This window comes from Pundamilia nyererei, unplaced genomic scaffold (assembly GCF_000239375.1).
Source record: "Pundamilia nyererei isolate P.nyererei 1_Seehausen unplaced genomic scaffold, PunNye1.0 scaffold00021, whole genome shotgun sequence".
Classification (NCBI taxonomy): domain Eukaryota; kingdom Metazoa; phylum Chordata; class Actinopteri; order Cichliformes; family Cichlidae; genus Pundamilia; species Pundamilia nyererei.
In genome coordinates, this window is record NW_005187422.1 from 1,306,160 (window position 1) to 1,325,326 (window position 19,167).

Genomic DNA, 19,167 nt, shown 5'->3' on the forward strand with positions numbered 1-19,167 from the left:
GGTTGTTAAGCTTAACGCGGGAATGCTTTACAAACATTCAGAGATGAACTTACACACTTGCTTTACTTCTCTCTGGGATCACTTCCTCGGAGATGAAATGCCGGTTTGGTAGCGAGGCTACAAATACACACAGCCGCTCTATCACGTGATGCATACTGCTCCGACGTGCTATGGTTATGAGCCGACTTACGCCGTGTCGCAAGTTTTGTGAGGTGCTTTTTTTGATATTTAATGGATCGGATTACATTTTTTATTTCTCTCCGATATCCGAGCCAGTAATTTAAGTCAGAATCGGACCGATACGTAATCACGGATCGGTCCATCTCTAGTTGCAACACAAGCCCAAATCATCATCCCACCACCACCATGCATGATAGTTTGTATGAGGTGTTTGTGCTAATATGCTGTGTGTGGGTTTCATGGTGCTGCTCATTATGGCTGCAGCTTATCCCAGCTAACATAGAGGGACAGGCGGGGTACACCCTGGGCAGTCGCCAGTGATTGACAATCACTTTCACACATCTGGGCAATATAGAGTCACTAATTTACCTAACCCCACTAACTACACACAGAAAAGGCCAGTTGGTGGCCAGGACCTTCTTGCTGTGAGACAGCAGTGCTAACCATGTACTTGTCCATACTTTTTCAGTCTTTTTCTAACTGTTGTGTGATGAACTTTAACTTGAAGATGCTAACTGAAGCCCATAGAGTCTACATGGTCTGACCTTGACGTGAATTTGCTGGGATGTCCACTCCTGGGAAGGTGGCAACTGTGTTGACATTATTTTTACATTTGTGAATAATCTTTCTAACTGTAGAGCGAGGAACTTCACATTGGTTGGACATCAACTTTATTACCCTTCCCAAATTGAGAGGCAGCCACAGTTGTTTCTTTAAGATCTTTGCCTGTGTCGTTCATGCTTAGCATTTTGCTAACACACACTTGAATGCTCCAGACCAGCAAACTATGAAAACCTCAACTTTTATAGAAACTTATAGAGCTTGTTTTGTAGTTGATCCGAAGTTGTATTTAAGCTACCTTTTAAAGATTTAATGAAGGTTTTGATTGACCTGCGGATGGTGCTCCCACAAAGTTCAGCATCACTCTGTAAAAAAACAGCAAAAAATAAACGAAACCAAAACACTGAGAAAATGGATGTGTCCTTATTTTCTATTGGCTAAACAGTTTAAAAAAATCAGTATCAGTGTTTTAGAATACATACAGGTTTTTGCCTTTATATGACATACAGTAAAAAAGTTATATTACAGTTTAACTTAAGAAAACGTAATTACATGGACAATTCTGTGTAATAGTGAGTAAACAGTGGGGTTTTTTTATTCAGCAAAAATAAAGTTTTTTTTATTAATTATATAAAAAAACAGGCGGCACCATCTGATTTACTTACAGATGTGCGAGTAAATCAAACCAGCAATCTTTATTTTGCCATTCTGGTGGAAAATTTCAATTTTTATAACTGTAGAGTTAAAAATTGGCCTAATATTACAACACGTTAAAGGCCTGTGCAGAAAAAAACAAAACAAAAAACAGCACAGTCTCCTCTGTATGACTTTTAATACAACAAACAGAAGACCTCCACCCACATGCGCAAAAACACAAAAGGATATTCTGTCTTCAGGCATAGCTTTTGATGTTAGCCTGACAAAGGCACCAATTCCAAAAGCGCCTTTCACTGGATTTTTTAAATGCCCCGTGTGTCCTTTTAAGTTGTGAAAAGATAACTTTCTGGGTGTGCCTCATGTTTCAGTTTGAAACAGGCATTTGTTTCATTTGTTCAAGCATCCTTTTCATGTGGCAACAGCTCTTAGAACCACTGAGAGCTTTAAGCTCTTGATTTGGAGACACACTCTATATCTGTCATGGCTGTTTGATGTCTGGTAGATATTGCTGCGTACACACATTGTGCTATGGTTCCAGTTCCTATTCTATGGGTTTCTCCACAGTGATGTCATTCCACTTTACCAGCGGTGCACTTAAATGGTAACACAAGGACCCAAACCTGATATTTTTATTGGCCGTGGATTTATTTATTGTGCTGTGCTCGATATGCCTGGAACACATAAAGCATAAAAAAGTATAACTAGACACTGATAAGAACAATTTATCAAATGGAGCCAGCGGGGATATTTCCATGGTAATACTGTTTCTGGTGTACTTTGTAGAATTGTGCCCGTGGGCTACTACACCTGACGTTGGCTAATTGGCTATCAGGAGAGGCTCTGAGAAGAATGGGCATGCTAGTTTCCCACCACTGTAGGCTTCCTGCGGTCTAAAACGTTTGAAAAAAGAAAGAAAAAGCTAAGAAATATGTGGTCTTTTGGGTGACATATCTCAAATAAATATCCAAGGATTTCCTGCTGTTGCTAAGGCAAGTAACATCTAGACAATACTGTCAGCCCACACACACACTGAAGTGGTGCTCCTTATTCTCCTCTGTGAATGGCCGCGAGGATGAGGCTTGAAATGTTGTGCAGACGGCCTATTGACGAGCATGTCTGTCCAACAACACACACGGATGAGGCCTCGCCCTTTAAACCCCATCAGCCCTCACAGACACATCTTTAATTCGTTTCAAATATTGGTCCTGCCTCCTCGTCTCTCTCTCGGTGCGCGTCCATGCGAGACGGAGCCCACCGACATTTTCCACTGCGGGATTAGCTGTGTAGCGTGACGGGTCGCTCTGCCTCAGCAGTCCTGAAGGGCTGACCCCGAGGTGTGTGTATGAAGAGGAGACCAGCAGGACACTCCTTAAAGGGCTATTAGATCCTTGCTGCTTATTATGAAGGGGCATGTGACTAAGTTATCTGCCCCCTTTCTCTTGTCATAGGACTATAGGCGGAAAAAAGCCTGTTTTCTGGAAATAATTAATCCTACTTGTTGGCATAATAATTTTTAGGAGTAGACATTGCCGGTGCTTTGAGTGTTTCTGCTGACAGGTGGGCTGCTGGTGATGGAGATGATCATCTTCTCATTTAACTTCCTGGCTGCAGGATCTTTCCATTAAATTACAGCTTATCCACCCTCTCTTGGGAGGAGGATTTGATTCAGGCTAGTCTGTGCACTTGTGTAATTTTGTGCACGGTGTGTGTGTGTGTGTGTGTGTGTGTGTGTGTGTGCTGATACCTTCAAGTGTTTGGAAGGCTCTATGTCCAGGGTGTATCTCAAAGCAGATCCAAGCCTGGTTACCATGCCTACACATTTCACTGAGAGACACCGCGTTTATCTTAATGAATTCATTTTCAGGCTTCTGTTTGCCGCTGCATTCTCTGTCAGCTGTGTACACACTCTACATAGTTGTGGCACAGAGGCCTTCTCCATTGCTAAATGTGACCTGGGGAGGAAATAGCTTATTGATTCTGTGGGGGGAAACATGATTAAATTGAGTTCCAAGTGGGCGCTTCATCTGAACTTGTCTACAGGAGAGAAGATAGGAATCTAGAAGAGACTGGCGGCTTTTGTCCAGAGTTCGGTCTGCTTTTGTTGTGCTTGAATTAATTATAGGTTTCACTTTACAAATGTGTCTTTTTACAGGCAATTTCCTCAACATTTTCATATAGACTATTTAAAATAACAGATGGATGGGTGGATAATTACATGGTCTATTAAAAAATCCATAAATAAATGTGGATAAAAAAAGATTTGGATGTAAGGGACATGGGGTCATGTAGTAGGATGATAGGCCCAGACTTTTGGGTGTTTTTGACCATAAAGCTTGTCACACCGTGTAACTGCTCACTGCCTCAGCTGCAGGATGTCTGCGGGTGCAGACACAACAGCAAGCTTGACTTGGATGATATCTGCAGGGTAAGCGATGGGGAGCCTACAGCAAACAAACATTTTGGTTTCCAACACCTTGGTTGCACATCACTGAAGAGAAGCGCAGAGCCAGAGCTGTTAACGATCTCTCACTCAGTCACCTACTGAAACCTTTGACTTCTTTTAGATAGATCTTGTTGAATAAAGGTTCTCCTTTCATCATCGTGGCTCCAGCTGAATTATATTTTGGGCTTTTTGGGAGGAGCAAAAGTGCACTGCTGTAAAGAAGGGCGTACCAAACAAGTGCTTTGCAACAGAAAAGAATGAATCATTTTATGTCTGTTATCTTGTTTTCATAATTGCTGGAAGCCAAATTTGTAACTGAAATTAAAATGCAATTAACCACCCAGCCCCAATATAATAAGCTCAACAGTTAATTTGGGGCTACCTACTGTATTATTAGTTAAACATGTTGACTGTTATGACTTTGAAATACACACTGTTGGTATCAACATTGGCTGATAACAGACAAATGTTTTCTTTGCATAGTTACTTTTAGTCTTCTGGTGAATCAAATAAATCTTTCTAATCAAAAACTGACATAACACAATAGATAAATATCAGCCTCTGGCATCAGGAATGTTTTTATTTGCTATAATGCCAATATTGGATTGATACTACAGATACAGTAGATCATAATCTACCTGTGCAACTCCAATAAATATTTATGGTTATTTTCAGGCACTGTCAAAAGGCGTGGGTTCACCGGAATGAAGTTGTTCTGCAAATACTAATGACTGTTTAATTAATTATTTGAATTAATTGAAACTGTTCGATATTCTTGAAACATAATGTTCAAGAATATCGAACATTATGTTTTGCACTGTTTGTTGTGCTTCCTTCCTTACTGTCTCATGCAGCTAGAGATGGAACAGACGTTGTGCACATTGTGTTCAGTAGGTGTGCTAATCAGGAATAGAGATCCCCTGATCACTGCCATAATCGCAGAGCGCACCATCTGTGATGCTCTGATGGCCGGCAGTCTGGCTGAGAGAGCTGGATAACAGTGTGGTACTGCCCCTCTCTCTCCTGTCCTCTCTGGCCTGCTCTCTGCTCTGCCTTAAATCTCCTGCTGTATGACTTTTCTGTTTTACTTAACTGGAATGACCTGGAACCACTTATCACTGGCTTGCAGACACTTCTTAAGCTATTACAATATAAAAAAATGTAGTGCAATTAAAAAAACAACAAAAGTCACAGTATAAGTGAGGCCCCACCTCTGCTATTTAAAAAAAAAAGAAAAAAAAATAAGAAGATATTTCTTGATCAGTGTCTCTGTAGTGCACCGCTCCAAATAAATCCGCTGTCACCACAGATCTGGAAATAATTGAGTGGGGCCTATTAAAGTGCCACAGATAATGTGGAATAATAAATAAATGTGGGTAATTTCATTGCTGGAATTTTGTCTGTTTTCCATTTGCAGTCACAGGTCGTAAACAGTACCAGTCACATCTTTGGCAATAATGCACGGCGTCTTGCTGAGTTCAAATAGAGTCGCAACTTGTTTGTGACGCCATTCCCAGACTGTGACCTGAGATAAGCACAGAGGCATGTAACCTGCTGCAGTAAGCCGCTACACAATGCATCAACCCAGGAAAACTTTCAATGCTTAAGTGATCAGTATGAAGATAGGGGCACCCGTTGCCATGACAACCTATACGAAAACCCATACAAAAAGATGCGCTGGCTGTCACATTGATTCAGAGAATCTGCCGAGAATACAGAAGTTGGTATCAGCCAAAGGCAGGCTGGCCTGCGTCTATCTGGGAGTGCCAGGTTAGAGGCTTATTGACCGTTTTTGACAGACTGACTAACAGACGAGTTTTTGGTAAAATGGGCTGTGGGCCCAAAGTTCAATTAAAAGTCCCGCTCCGTGTGACGCAAGCACATTTGCCAAATGGTGAGAAAAGTGCAAATCGGTCTTCGTGCTTTCTCAGCAATCTGCTTGTCCTTCAGGGATATTGATGTCTCTGCCTTAACTCATTTTTTTCAAAACTCCATTTAGCGCTTCAGCATTTATCATATCCAGTCAGTTGGAAGGTAATTTCTAGGTACCAATACGCACCTGCTTTGCAAACCCATAGCTACATTTTGAGGTTTTAGCGGGGCTATGAACGGTAAGTGTAACCACCTGCATTTTTCTCCTGCTCTCAGAGCAGCTGATGGGGGAGCGATGTGGTTCTGGTTTTAAATGTTCCTGCTTTCCTCTCTTTCAACCTTGCTCATCAGGCAGCATGTAAAGAGAGCTGCATTTTAAATCTGGAGACATGACACGGCTGTAGTCTTCCATCATGTACTGGTCAGATAGCATTTAGCGATTGCTGTTTGAAGCAGATAAGAGATGAGTCATAGATTAAAGCAGTGGTAAACGCTAACTGCTAGAAAACAGCGGATTATCTCATTTTAAATTCAATTTGTGAATGAGTCCCTCCCTTGTGAAGTGAGAGCGACTGACAAGCGACACATCAGCACGGTGAAGGCAGAAAATAAGCCAGCTATATTTATGAGAGTTTACTGAGTGACTGATGTGCTTACACTTTCTCCTCGGCTTGGTTCACAATGTGAATAAATGTTTGCCTTCTTGCCTCCGTCCAAATCAGTGAATCAACTGAGCTCAAAGTGTGAATGAGCGGCAGAGAGAAAGGGGAAGAGGCTTTCCCCGGGGCAGTGCCCGGGACAATGTCAGGTTTGTCTGGCCCGAGTGCATGAACACTAAGCTTTTCGGAACTGGCAGCTCGCCCCGGTACCTACCCATCTCACACAGCTTCCAGAGCTGCCCAGCCCCGGAGCACTAAGCATTTGTGCAAAGTTCATAAGGCTTCCCTCTGTTTGTGTGGCCATAATGGCAGCTCCATCCTGTTGTAGCTCAAAGAGTGTTAAGGGGCTCTGAGGGCATGGAGCTGGCGTTGCAAAGGCGTGTGAGTGTTCTCAGTTACTGACTTTGGCTGGCTGCACTCATTATCAAAAGACTAGTGTCCCCCTGTAACCCCCCCTCCAAGTGGTAGTTCTGAATCTCAAGCTCCAGCATAAGCATTTCCTTCATCAGGTTTGCATTTTAAAAGCAGTTTGCTGAATAAAGACCTCAAACTAGTTTTAAAAAAAACCAAACAACCAAACAAAAAATACCTCTGCCACCTCTGCCACAAAGCAAAGAATGCTCTGGACTAAAATATTCAGTAACTAATGGATGTAAGTGAATGGTAAATGGACTGGTTCTATTCTATTCACTCTACACAACATGTCTCATTCACCCATGCATTTCTTTCTGTGTCCAAGTACTTTATGTATAACATTCATTTAACATGTGCGTAATTTATTTCTTATTTATTTATGTCTTTTTTTTAATTGCAACAGGCCAATAAGATACATTAGCTAGTTTCTAGCTTTCCTGTACAAAAAAAATCCCCTGGCCTTAAAGTCTGGTTGGTGGGTCAGCGCAGGCCACTGGACTAGTAATACACATGCACAACCCCTGCTGTATCTGCTCCACCTTATACTTGTATACAATCCTCACGAGTGATAACAACCTTGTCATTAGCGTCATCAAGTTCTGTCAAGCAGCAATGCCTTTACCGTGGTTACGACCTGCATCAGCATAATTCAAGCATGACCCTCCTCCCCCCTTTCATTTTCAAGTCTTTGACTAAGGTCCACACCATACATCATCCAGAATGGGAGTCCTCCCTTCCCCCTTCATGTGTTATGAGAAAGAGAGAGAATGGTTTGGTGGAGGACTCTTATCAACAGTCTCAGCACTCTCTGCACACTATGATTTCCCCAGACGTGTCACCCACCCTCCACTCAAGTCTATCTGTATGGCCGTGAAGTTCCTGTTCACCAGTGTGAAACAATCAGGTCCACTTGAATTAAAGACAAATTTAAAAAAAAAGAAACCAGTGGCTTTTCCACTTCTTACTGTGGGGAGATAAGCCATGGGAGCGTGCTTTAAAAGCTCCAACAATGGCTAATGCTGGGCGACAATCTTCAGCAGCATTAACAATTAAGTAGATTGTCGTTGGCTGACAGAAGAAGATTGGAGCAAGAGCAAAGCTCAACAGATTTTCACACAGCGGGTGATCGGCACTCCCACCCTGCTTACTGTTCATATTTTGTTCTTCAGCTGGCCATTGCAAATTAACACATTTTATCGAGCCTTCAGGTGCACACGTCTCTGCTCATGCTGAAGGGAGGTGGAGGGGCGAGATGGAACTTGCATTCCTCAACTCTCCTCTGAATAGCCTTTAGATCAGGCTTTGTGGGAATGATTGTCAGTGGCTTAATGAGTGCATTTGCCAAGCTGGAGGCTTTGGCAACATGTATGACTGCGGCGGCTCTGTGCGTGTTCACCACTGGCTTCTGTGACACAACAGTGGACTGGGCTCAGCACCCTCTGTGTTTTCGTTCTTCTTTTTCTGCCAGACTCAGAGTTTTCCTGTCATGCTTTCTTTTTATTGGGAATGTTATTACCTATAACGGAGTTGTTACCCTTCCCATGGGCACCGGTGCCGAAAATCAAGTGAAAGCTTGTAAGTACCCTAGATAATATAAGGATGTCAGTAAAGCTGTTGCAGCACTTTCAGGTTCATATTCTGGCCTTTCAGTGTGCAGGCTTCTACAAAAGCAAAGGCCATAAAGAAAAAACAACTGCTTTTTAATTCACGTTTTAAAATATTTAAAGGATAAAACAGACGCTGGTGCCTTTGGTTGCCTTCTTGCGTTTTCTAAATATAATACACTGTAGAATTTAGAATCTAATTTAATTTCATTTTAGAATTTAAAATCTCGCCCTATGACAGCTGGGATAGGCTCCAGCGCCCCCCGCGACCCTGAAAAGGATAAGCGGAAGCGAATGGATGGATGGATGAATACACTGTAGATAAAGAGCAGGCGATGTATCGTATGGAGGAAAACCAATCATTACAGTTACTTTTCATTTCAATTCAGTTCTATTTATATAGCACCAATTCACCAAACAGTCGCCTAACGGTGCTTTATATTGTATAGTAAAATCCCTGCAATAATAAGTCACAATCATTTACTTCCAAAAGATTTTCCCTTGTTTTTTATGCAATAGATTTTGAAATACTAAACCAATGCCAAATCTTCTCTGTGACTAATTACGTTGTGCTACAACTGTCACAAGAACAATGAAATGTTAAAGAGTAAGTAATTGTTCCTTCTGGTCTCATTTAGTCAGATGTCTAATACATTAATGATTATTATCATAATTATTATGGAACTAAGTGCCCATAGTTTAAGTAATTGGAGACATATTACGTGACAAATTAAAAGTATTGTCTAGATATGTGTGAATTTGGCACTTTATGTAAGGATTGTGTAACAATGTTTCTGTGTAGTTTTTACTATAAATCTAACTTGACCTTATGTTGACTAAATGAAACAACAAAATAGGACTATGAGACTCGACATAAAAAGTAAAAATAAAAATAATGTGGAATAAAACAGTCTTTTTACCCCACTGAATGAATCAAGGCGATTAGGATGACTTTCCTTAAAGGTCATGTTTTTCTGGTGTTCACAGTTCATAGAAGAATGCTCAGGATTTACTCTGCTGACTGGAACAACAAAGATATTGATATCTTTGATTCTGTTAAATAGAAGCTGTAAGAAATAACCATATCTGTATTTACTCAATGTTTGGATGCTTAAATTGACTTTAGAAGAGTACATCTCCCTCTTTTCTCTCACACACACTCACAAATTAGTGTGCAAACACATACTGTCTTTCCAGATCCTCGCTAAGTGTGTTTAGTCTGACTCGCAGTTGGAAACTAGATTGCATTTTGACAGTCTGGATCTACTCTGCAGTGATGAGAAGAGGCAGAGAGACATCATCATGATTTGGCATGAACTGGGACTTTATTTTGTCTCTTGGAGCAGCGTGGATGGTACATTTGGATTACTGTTAAACTGAATCCTGGGCCGGTCTCAGTGTTTCACTGATTTCAGTAAATTAACTGTCACTCCTTGTTGTGGTCATGAAGACCACAGTGGCTAACAAGTCCATGTTCTTAAGGTGGAAGGCTCTCGCCTACATATAGGTGTTTTCACAGTGGTAGCGGCTTAATATGTTTACAACAGACGATCCTTCTGTCAGTGCTCATCTATCCCTGTTTTTAAGCAGTCGTTATATGACTTGTTATAATTAATGTTTTCACAGTGGCTTTGAAATAAACTCCAAATGGGCATTTACATCATTCTTGAACTTATAACAGGTGTATGGGGTACATACACTGCACAGCACCACTGACAGCGTAATTAGGCTATTGCCATTTTTCTTTGACATTTCTCCCCGACGTATGGATTTAAAGCAGCAGCATGCAGTGGCAGTACACTCTGTCAGGATAATTTCCAAGGAACTCGCTAAACAAATCCAGACTCTATCCACATTCGTTCTTCTTCCTGTCCTTTGCTTCTTGCCAAGATAAATTTACATCAAACTTGCACGAAGCAATTAAGGTGTTGACTTTTCAGCTGACCTCAAGGTGCATCACTGCAGACCTCACATTAGTTTTATGTACTCATCCACTCATCTACTCAAAGATAGCGTTCTTGGAAGCATCTCGATTTCATCGGTTAAGTGGTTTAAAAGAAGTGTGCCAAAAGCAGGCTGTAATGAAACTGCACTGAATGCTTGGAACTGTTCCCTTTAAAGAAGAAGCTTCCTGTGTCTTGCTTCATGTCTAGATGTTTTGAGGTTGTTGAATTTGTACATTGAGTAAAAAAAAACCTGGAAGCATTTCTTTAAACAACTGGAAACATGTTTTAGCCAATCCCTCATGTAGCTGTTTGAAAGTTTCTGTTGACAGCTGACAGATTAGATTACTTTTTGATTTGCATTTGTAGCTGGAGAGCAGCTAATATAAACACTGAGATTTTGCCTTGTTGTGTTTAAACACTGTAAATCTTTAGACTGTAGTTTTCACCGTTCCATTTGTCACAAGATAAACTCTGTTCGACCCTAATAAGCGACAGAGGGGCGAGGGAGTGGGGCCACACATCCGACAGATGTGTCAAAAAGCTTAGCCAGGGTAACACTGTCCAGATGCTCAGCTCTAGCACGAAACAGGAAATTCAAATGAGGAATTTCAGCAAGCAGAGAGCCTCTCATTTCACAGGCTGAAATGATCACTTGGACTGCATGTGTATGAGACACCTGAAGGGATTAAAAATGGACCGAGTGCAAAAAGATATTTCTGGAAAAAACAGGTTTTCCCAACACCTGTAGGGACATCCGAATTTCTTGGTTGTTGGCAGAAATAAATTGCGCGCAGGGTCTGATGGAGGTAAGGATTTGGGATATGAGAGCCATCGATCATGTCCTGCTGTGGCACAGTTTCATCTGGGGAAATTGCCAGCATCAGTCAGACTACATGAATGAATGTGGAGTGGAGCACAAAATAATACTCCAGTGCCCGCAGTCCAACTTGCGAATTTCATCTCTTTGCCGGGCTACTCAGTGAGGATCACACGCTAATGTGATTATTGTCCTGGGCAAGGGCCACTCCTGTGGGACTTCAAAGAGAGCAGATCAGAGAGAAAATGAAAAAAGCTGTAAGCTGTGATGCAGACAGGTGCAGTGCAAACCTTCCTTTAGCTTTAAACACATTAACAGGTTCAGAGTGAGGACTCTGAAAGCATGGCACATACATCCTGGATGATTTATTACCATGTCATGTGACATGCTTTGGCGATCCATCCAAGTGTTTTCATTAGGCATATGAATTATGCAACAGACGATAATTAAAACTCATAATTCAGAGAAGAAATAAGAGTTAGTGGCTACCATATATGACGAGGGTTTGTCTGTACATGTTTCAGTCCTGTTTCTTAATATTACACATAGACTTGACTGAGACACACTGCTAAAGGGAAAGATGTTGTGTGCTTGTATTTATAAAGAATAGAGCAGAGACATTACTGACAAGATGACAACTTCTAGTGATTGAAGAGCTCTTCAGTTGTTTATGCTCTCTTTTGTTTAATGAACTACAACATACATGCTCATACTTCCAGCTGGTCTCATGATCGTCTTGCTGCAGTTGCAGATTCACTGCAGTGTGTAGTATATCTGCCTCTCTCAGGTAGTGAGAGTTCATGCAGGGTTACGAAGGCCTTTCCTCATTAGTTCATACACAACACAGAGGTCACAAACCCCTCAGCTCATCCGTACACCCACTCTATTTCCTTTACACCTGAGGATCTCTTCTCATTTCTCATCCACAGCCTCTTCCATCCTCATCCTGTCACCACAGCGCTCCCAGTGCTCGCAGCATCCGAAGGCTAGAGATCCCTGAAATATTAATGGTGTGGTAATTGAACAGTCTTGCTTTCTGAAGTGCTGTAAAGCCAGATCTCAATTAGTCAAGCATGTTATCGCTTATTGCTTCCTATACCCATTTATCATCTTGTTTCTGTTTTCTTTTTTCTAATATTTTAATATCAGATGAATTGCATGGTCAAGCTTGTAGAAAACTACTGATAAGGATTATAATTGCCAAAAGGTTAGAATCCTATCTAAATTCAGAGGAGTAAATGGGAAAGACAAAATGTCTAAACACAGGAAAATTAATTTTGACATTAAAAAAAAACTGTTTTATTTTTCCACCCTGATCCAGGCAGCGTGTGTGAATCACATGCCAAATGAGCAACTGATTGGAGAAAAGAGGAACAAAATGGCTGAAAAACAACTCATTAAACACATCAGAAGCAAAGCAAGTCAATTGCAGCTTAGTGTTAATCAGCTGGTCCATTGTTTTAATTGTTCTTGAATGATCAAATGGGAATCAGAGTGGAGGCATTATCAAGACCATGAGAGGGGCGTGCGGAGCTGCTGTCTTCCCATCGCAGGTCTTTAGCACGCAGGATATTTTAATCCAGTCTGACAAGACGAGGATCTGCTTAATCCTATTACAGGCTTGCACATTAGACTACAGTAGACCCACACTTCTCTGTCTGTTGTCTTTGTGTGTGAAAGGAGCAGATGGTGCCAGCTCAAGGGCCTACTGTAGTGAACTTTGTATGGCCCTGCTTGGACCCCACCCTGTTACCAAACAACGTGTTCGCAAGTGTGAAGAATGCTCCCGAAACAACTTGCTAGTGTGGTATTTTTCCTTGAAATACTTCCTTACATTGTCTGATCCTTTTATATGATCTGTTAGTACATGTTTATGGCTCAAAGTTTGGGTGTTAAGCTAGAGCAGATGGCTAAACTATAGGAGTCAAGAAACCGATAGACAGAGCCTGCCAGTTGTACTGTGAAGGCGTGCCAGAATTGTTTCCTTAAGTAAAAAGGCTGCGTAGTGATACAGTAAACAGTACAAGAGTGTGAAGAAAAGCAGTAAAGCTCTTGGAATCAATGCCAAGAAGTTAAAAGGCACTGAATTTATTCATGTAAAAATAAGGCCTTAATTTGAACTGACAGTTAATTTGTAAGTCAGTCTTTCAAATGTCTTAAAAATGCTAAAACGTGGGCAGTAGGATTTTAGGATTTTATTAGACGTAGCGATTCAGAATTGTAAAATCTTTTTTCATTATGATTTCTTCAGTAATGATGGCAAATAGCAGTTAAATCCCTGCCTGCTCCACTCTGCATCTTGAAGGTACTTAGCCTTAAACTGCTGCTTAAGAGCCTGTTGGTATCTTTGAATGTGATGAAAATGATGTGCATTTATTTTAGCTGAGAACACGTGCTGTGGGTGTACTCACAATGACGTGAAGAAGCACAAATTCAATCAAGGTGTTTATGAAGTATGCTGTATTTTGTGTGAAGTGTAAAATTGGGTACAGTGGAAAATATCGCAGTCCCCGCATGTGAACACATTTTTACATGAAAGCCTATATCAGCAAAATTAAATTAGCTCACGAACAAGGATACATGTGTTGTTAGAGTATGTAAAATCTCCCCACTAGATGTCAATAGTCAACTGCATAATCCTGTAGGACAAATAACTCTGGCTGCCGTTCATCTTCAGCTGTTACCTCAGTTTGTGTTCACACCTATTTACTCTGGACAAGGCTGTAAAACCTTTTGAAAGGAGCCTGATACAAACCAGTGAAGCTCACTGTCGTGTGATGAAAGCTATACTGAGGTGAGTCGTTGAGGAACATTTCTGTCAGTAAGCGCTGCTTCTGTTAGCTGCTGTTAACTGGCGTTAGTGTAAGTGTGTTTGATCTAACATTGTTGTACTGGCACTTAGTTAATAGTGTCAGTTAATATATTCCATTACAATGTGATGGTGTAATCAAACTTTTTATCAGAGAGAGTATATGATTTTTAGGACACTTAAGCACAATGTTAATATTAGCACATGTCTAATCTGCATACAATAACCGCCGTATTATTTGGAATAAATAAGCACATTTATGCATGTGTGTTAGAGCCTTTACTGAGAGATGACACTTGAGATGAGGAAGATGAATTTTTTTTTTCTATTAAATAACTGCAAAAGTGACTGACAACACCTTTAAAACTCAAGCATCAACTAGCTCAACAAATGCAAATGGGTGAACCTAACACAGAATAAATGATGGAGTTTTTGTTTTCTGTTTTTGTTGTTGTGAAGTTGGTCTTACATTTAATTCTGAGAAAATAAAACATTAGTATCTGTTCCAACAATTATCCTCAAGCAGATTTGCAAACTTTGTCAGTTCTTTAAACATTTAGTGTTAGAATCCAGAAACTCTAGAAAGCATTGGTGAGTGAGCCTTTAATCTGTCATCAGGTGTTTGGGATTACTTGGGACTCATTTACAGGACTTGCATGAATAGTCAATCATTCATTCAATTGATTGATCAAACCAAGCCCACGGGTCAAGAGCTCAGTGCTACTCTGGATTAAAAAAACAATCTTGATTGATGCCTTACCAATTACCTGTGTTGTTTTTAATCAAATCGGCCACGTTTGACCACAATAATAGGATGCTGAATTGCTCAAGAATGTACATCTGTGCTTTTCACTTTGTATTAAATGGAGGATGTGGCCAGAAGAGGACTAATAATAACTTTATAGAGAAATAGTTGTGGTACATAGATTCCTCTTTCTTTCTTTCAAATCAGTGCTCAGATATTCAGCATGATTTCCGTAGAAATTAATCTCTTGAACCACTTTAAAAGGGGAAAAAAAGCTTTTCTTACACAATGCCCTTGCTTTGTTTTTGTTTTTTGTTTTTTTCATTATAAAGCATATAAAACGAAAAAAAACAACAAAAAAAAACATTTAATTCTGAGAGGCATTAAAAAAGAAGGAACACAGCACATTAGAGCATATAACAGAAAAGCACATCTCTAAAAAAATCTATTTCTCTTTTCACAGTATGAGCTGATAGAACACTTCCCTCAAAACAACAAAGGTTTAATCAACCGACAGAACACACGTCCTTGTAGTCAAAGAGAAAGGAGAGACGAGAGCTTTTTGCAGAGTCTCTCAGGTTCACGGTTACCTTAAGTGTAAAGGACTGTCTGGGAGAAATAAGGTAAATAAGGTGTCTGGGATAAAACGGATGAAGCTACTGTGGCTATTTATGGCCCGGTTTGCATGCTCAGTGAACCAGACTGTTTAAAAATGGGGCTTACAAAGACAGGAACCTAAATTTATAACCTGGAACATTACCACCAAGCACTGCACAGAGAGACAAAGCACAGTCCCAGGCACCAGCAATTAGACTCGCAGGGTTTGGCTGTGGACAGTTGTTCAGGAATTTGTAGACTTTATTTTAGACTCTTACAAGTTGATGGTTGATTGCTGTGTTGTACATCACAATATAAATCAAGAATATAATTAGTAGATCACTTCGAAGTCACAGGCCTTATCCCCACTTTTCTTTGCTAATAAAAAAGGCTGATTTATTTTTAATTGATTAATGTTCCAGTTATACTTTGATTTATTTTTGTAGTCGATGTAATGTCAACAGATAGTAGAAAATTCTCTCTCCACTGCCCAAGTTAATTTCTCTAAGTTCTCCATTAACTAAATCACTAAGATTATTAACTTGTGTTATTATGAAAACACAGTGGTTTCCTTTTTTTTTTTGAGAATGTGAAAACAGGACACCCTCCGCCCCCCTTTTTTAGCCCTAATACATCAATGGCATAATTTGAGAAAGTAAGGGAATGGCAAGACATTAATGATGCTATCACAAGTGCCTTTGTATTAAATGGATAAGTAATCAAAAATGATTTGGTCTTGTTGACAACGAGGAAGTCTATCGAAGAGTGCACTGAATCTGTCACTCGGAGAGAGCCTTAAAGTTTCACAGGCAGATTCCACTTGGCCCATTTCCCTCTATTTGCCCCCCCCCTCCACAGTGGAGCTTCTGTCTCGTCTGAGCCTTGGCCGAGGAAGGTTAGGGTTCATACTGGCCTTCCCACAGCGAGCAGCTTTTAACCTTCTGCCAGCTTCATCAGTCTCTGGCTGGTGTGATTGCTCTTGAAAGAGGCGGGGATTAAGAGCAGCCCACGGTCTGTAAATCAGGCGAGAGAGTGGTGCCCTCTCTCCTGTGCATCATATAGTTCCAATAGGCACCATACCCTGTGAGTTCAATGCAGACTTCATCACTCGCAGCAGTTAAGCTCTTAGCGGACCTCCCTCAGCCAGATGGCCAAGTGAGTTCTCAATAAATGTTTAACGAGGGGGGAACAAATTAAATCAGAAGGCAAATGATCAGGCACAGTTTGAACCAAGTGTAATCCATTGAAGGTGTTGTTAGGTTGGTAAAGGATTTTGGCCGGCACAATAAGACAATGAAAGCACATTCTCTTCTGGGGATTGTAACCTTGGCCCTCGCTCCTTAACCAGGTGGGGCTTACCAACAATGCACAAGGTAATTAGCACAAAACCCCTAGCTTTTAATTTGGATCTGTTTGATTATCATAAAACACCATGTGTGGGAAGGCTAAAATAAAGAAAAGCCTGAGGCAGTTTCCTGGATGAGTTTGACACACAAATCTTCAGTTGGAAATATAGCCAATAGACATAAATTGTGATCGAGTGGGTTGATGTATGTGACATACAGCACCTAGCACCTTGTTGGTGATGCTGTTTGTGGGTGGGGCATAGGTCACACATTGGTTCAGGCAGACTTAATACCATTACCATGAGGTATGGTTGAAGAGTTCAGAGTGCACATCCATCTGACACCACGCCTGCATCCAATGAATGAAATCGACTCTTTTTTCCCCTCCTCTGGTCAATTATTCAATTACACTCCTTGAACAGGAGTTTGACCTCAGTGTTGCCTATTGAACTGGAGAAAGCAGCCAGAAGATTAAGAAAAGAGTGAGCTGGATTTGAGCGCTGTTGTAAAGAGGAAGCTCTTTTAAAGATACTTCTCAGTTGGTTGAGTGGTAGTTACTGTGCCGCTCATATCTTGGCTGCTACACTTGATACTTTCCTTGACATTAATTGGTTTGCTTAGCAACATTAATAATACAGTAATTGCAATTACTGGATTTTATCCTTTGTGATGCTCTTTACTACATTTCAGTTTTACACAAATGTCACAAGTTCCCTGTAGGCCAGCAGCTTTAAGATTTCTCTAAAACTCTAATGTTTCTGTATTAGTCTTCTGTTTTGTTGTTAGCTGCTGAGCTAATTACTCCAGCATGACCTGCTGAGCTGGGTCACAGCCAACATGGGGACAACTAATGAAGTGACACCCCAGAGGTTTCTTATAGTACTGCTCCAAGACATTAGAATTCCCATACATTGCTCTGGACCGATCATGCGCTCATTATGGTCCAGACTCTCGTCTATTGGATGGAAAATTATCCAGCACTCTGTCCTCTTGCAGCTCTGTCGGTGTGCAAGTGCAGACAGCTTACTCAGTCTGACTGTTAACTATGCATGCTTTTTATGTCTCCCACCCCTCAGGCAACAGTATTTGCTGCAATAAAAGATAAAATGGTCCGCATTCGTAATCTCTTTGAGTCATTGTTATCAGAAACATGCAGGCACAGATCAAAACAGCACGATGATTAAATCGGCCAAACTTTGATGGTAATTTTGATGTTGATTTCAATCTTGGCTTTTTCCAAAAGTAATGCTGAACATCTGCCACGCATTAATAAATCCACAGGCTCCCTCATTTGTTTATTTCTTTCCATTGTCGCTTGAGAAATATGCTTTGTGCCGCACACTTCCGCAGACTACAAAACAATTGAGCCCCATGGGGAAATGGGATGATAGGAGGCTTTAATGTGAATATTTCTTCTCTTTGTCACACCAAAATATGAACTAGTTCAGAACTGAGTCCCCGTTGATGGGAATGAAAATGTGTGCCTGGTTATGCCTGGCTGAGCAGAGAGCAGTCGGGCTTGGAGTCACGGGGGATTTGTTTTGTTTGGAGTTTTTTGCCTTTCTGTCTGCCAGCGCGTGGGTGGATTCATGGGGTCTTCTACATCTGTGCTACTTTACAGGTACTGCATCTTCACCATAGTCATGAACTGAAAACAAAGTGGAGAGCGTTAATTTCCTGTGACTGTCCGAGATCTCGACACTATGAGGTTGCTGAGGAGTCCCAGACTGGCCACCGTGCTGTTGGTGGTTATCTGTATTTGTGCCTTTCATACGACCTCAGCCATTGACATCCCGCTGGAAGGTAAGTCATGACTCTTTCACAAGTCACACATTCACAACAAAGGATGCAGGATGATTTAGGAGGGGGTTCAGTGGGATGACAAAAGAAATAGAAAAGAGTTTTCTTAGAGCCTTTTCTTTTGTATCAAAGAAAACCTCCTCTACTGAAAAAACCATGACATCATGTGGATTATCCAGATAAAAAGATACATTATGTCTAACAACATAACTCTGCTTTCAAGTTGGAATGTAATTTTTGTATTCTGTTAACACCACAAAAGACGAAGACAAAATCCCCTAAAAACCTCATTTCCACTGTGGGTTTTTTTTGGGAATTACAGGAATTATCAGAGAAATGCATACCGGAAATTTGGCAAATAAAACCAAACATCTAAGAATAAAAGACTCTATTAAAGCAGCTATGCTCTTGTCAAAATAATAATGTGAAAACAAATGCTTTAACTAAATTCTTAGCTGCCCAGGTATGCATCACTGTTTTTCTCTTCATTTGCAGGAAGTAGCTGTTTTCAGAAAGCTTTAAAATCTAACAATACAACACATGCTCAGTGCAAGCATAGTGAAGGATTAGCAGCTAAGGAAGACAGAGTGCATATGCATCAACCAGACATTTTATTAGGTATATCTTGCTCGCACTGGGTTGGATCCACTTTTGGTCCATATTCACATATCCCTCAATTGCTGCAGATTTGTCTGCTGCACATCCATGTAGTGATTC

At 40.8% G+C, this 19,167-nt stretch overlaps 1 protein-coding gene across 7 annotated transcripts in view; it reads left to right on the forward strand.

The window, feature by feature from the left end:
* The window catches only part of chl1b (cell adhesion molecule L1-like b), a 72,251-nt gene that overhangs the window by 20,618 nt on the left and 32,466 nt on the right, over positions 1-19,167 (forward strand). For 5 of the 7 annotated variants that reach the window (XM_005726624.2, XM_013909239.1, XM_013909238.1 and 2 more), the window contains exon 2: positions 18,272-18,453. In XM_005726624.2, coding sequence (XP_005726681.1) covers positions 18,354-18,453 — 100 coding nt within the window. In that variant the 5' untranslated portion in view covers positions 18,272-18,353. Of the gene's footprint in view, positions 1-8,159; positions 8,362-12,884; positions 12,961-18,271; positions 18,454-19,167 lie in introns of those variants that run through there. The other 2 variants (XM_013909236.1, XM_013909237.1) reach the window with 2 other exon arrangements.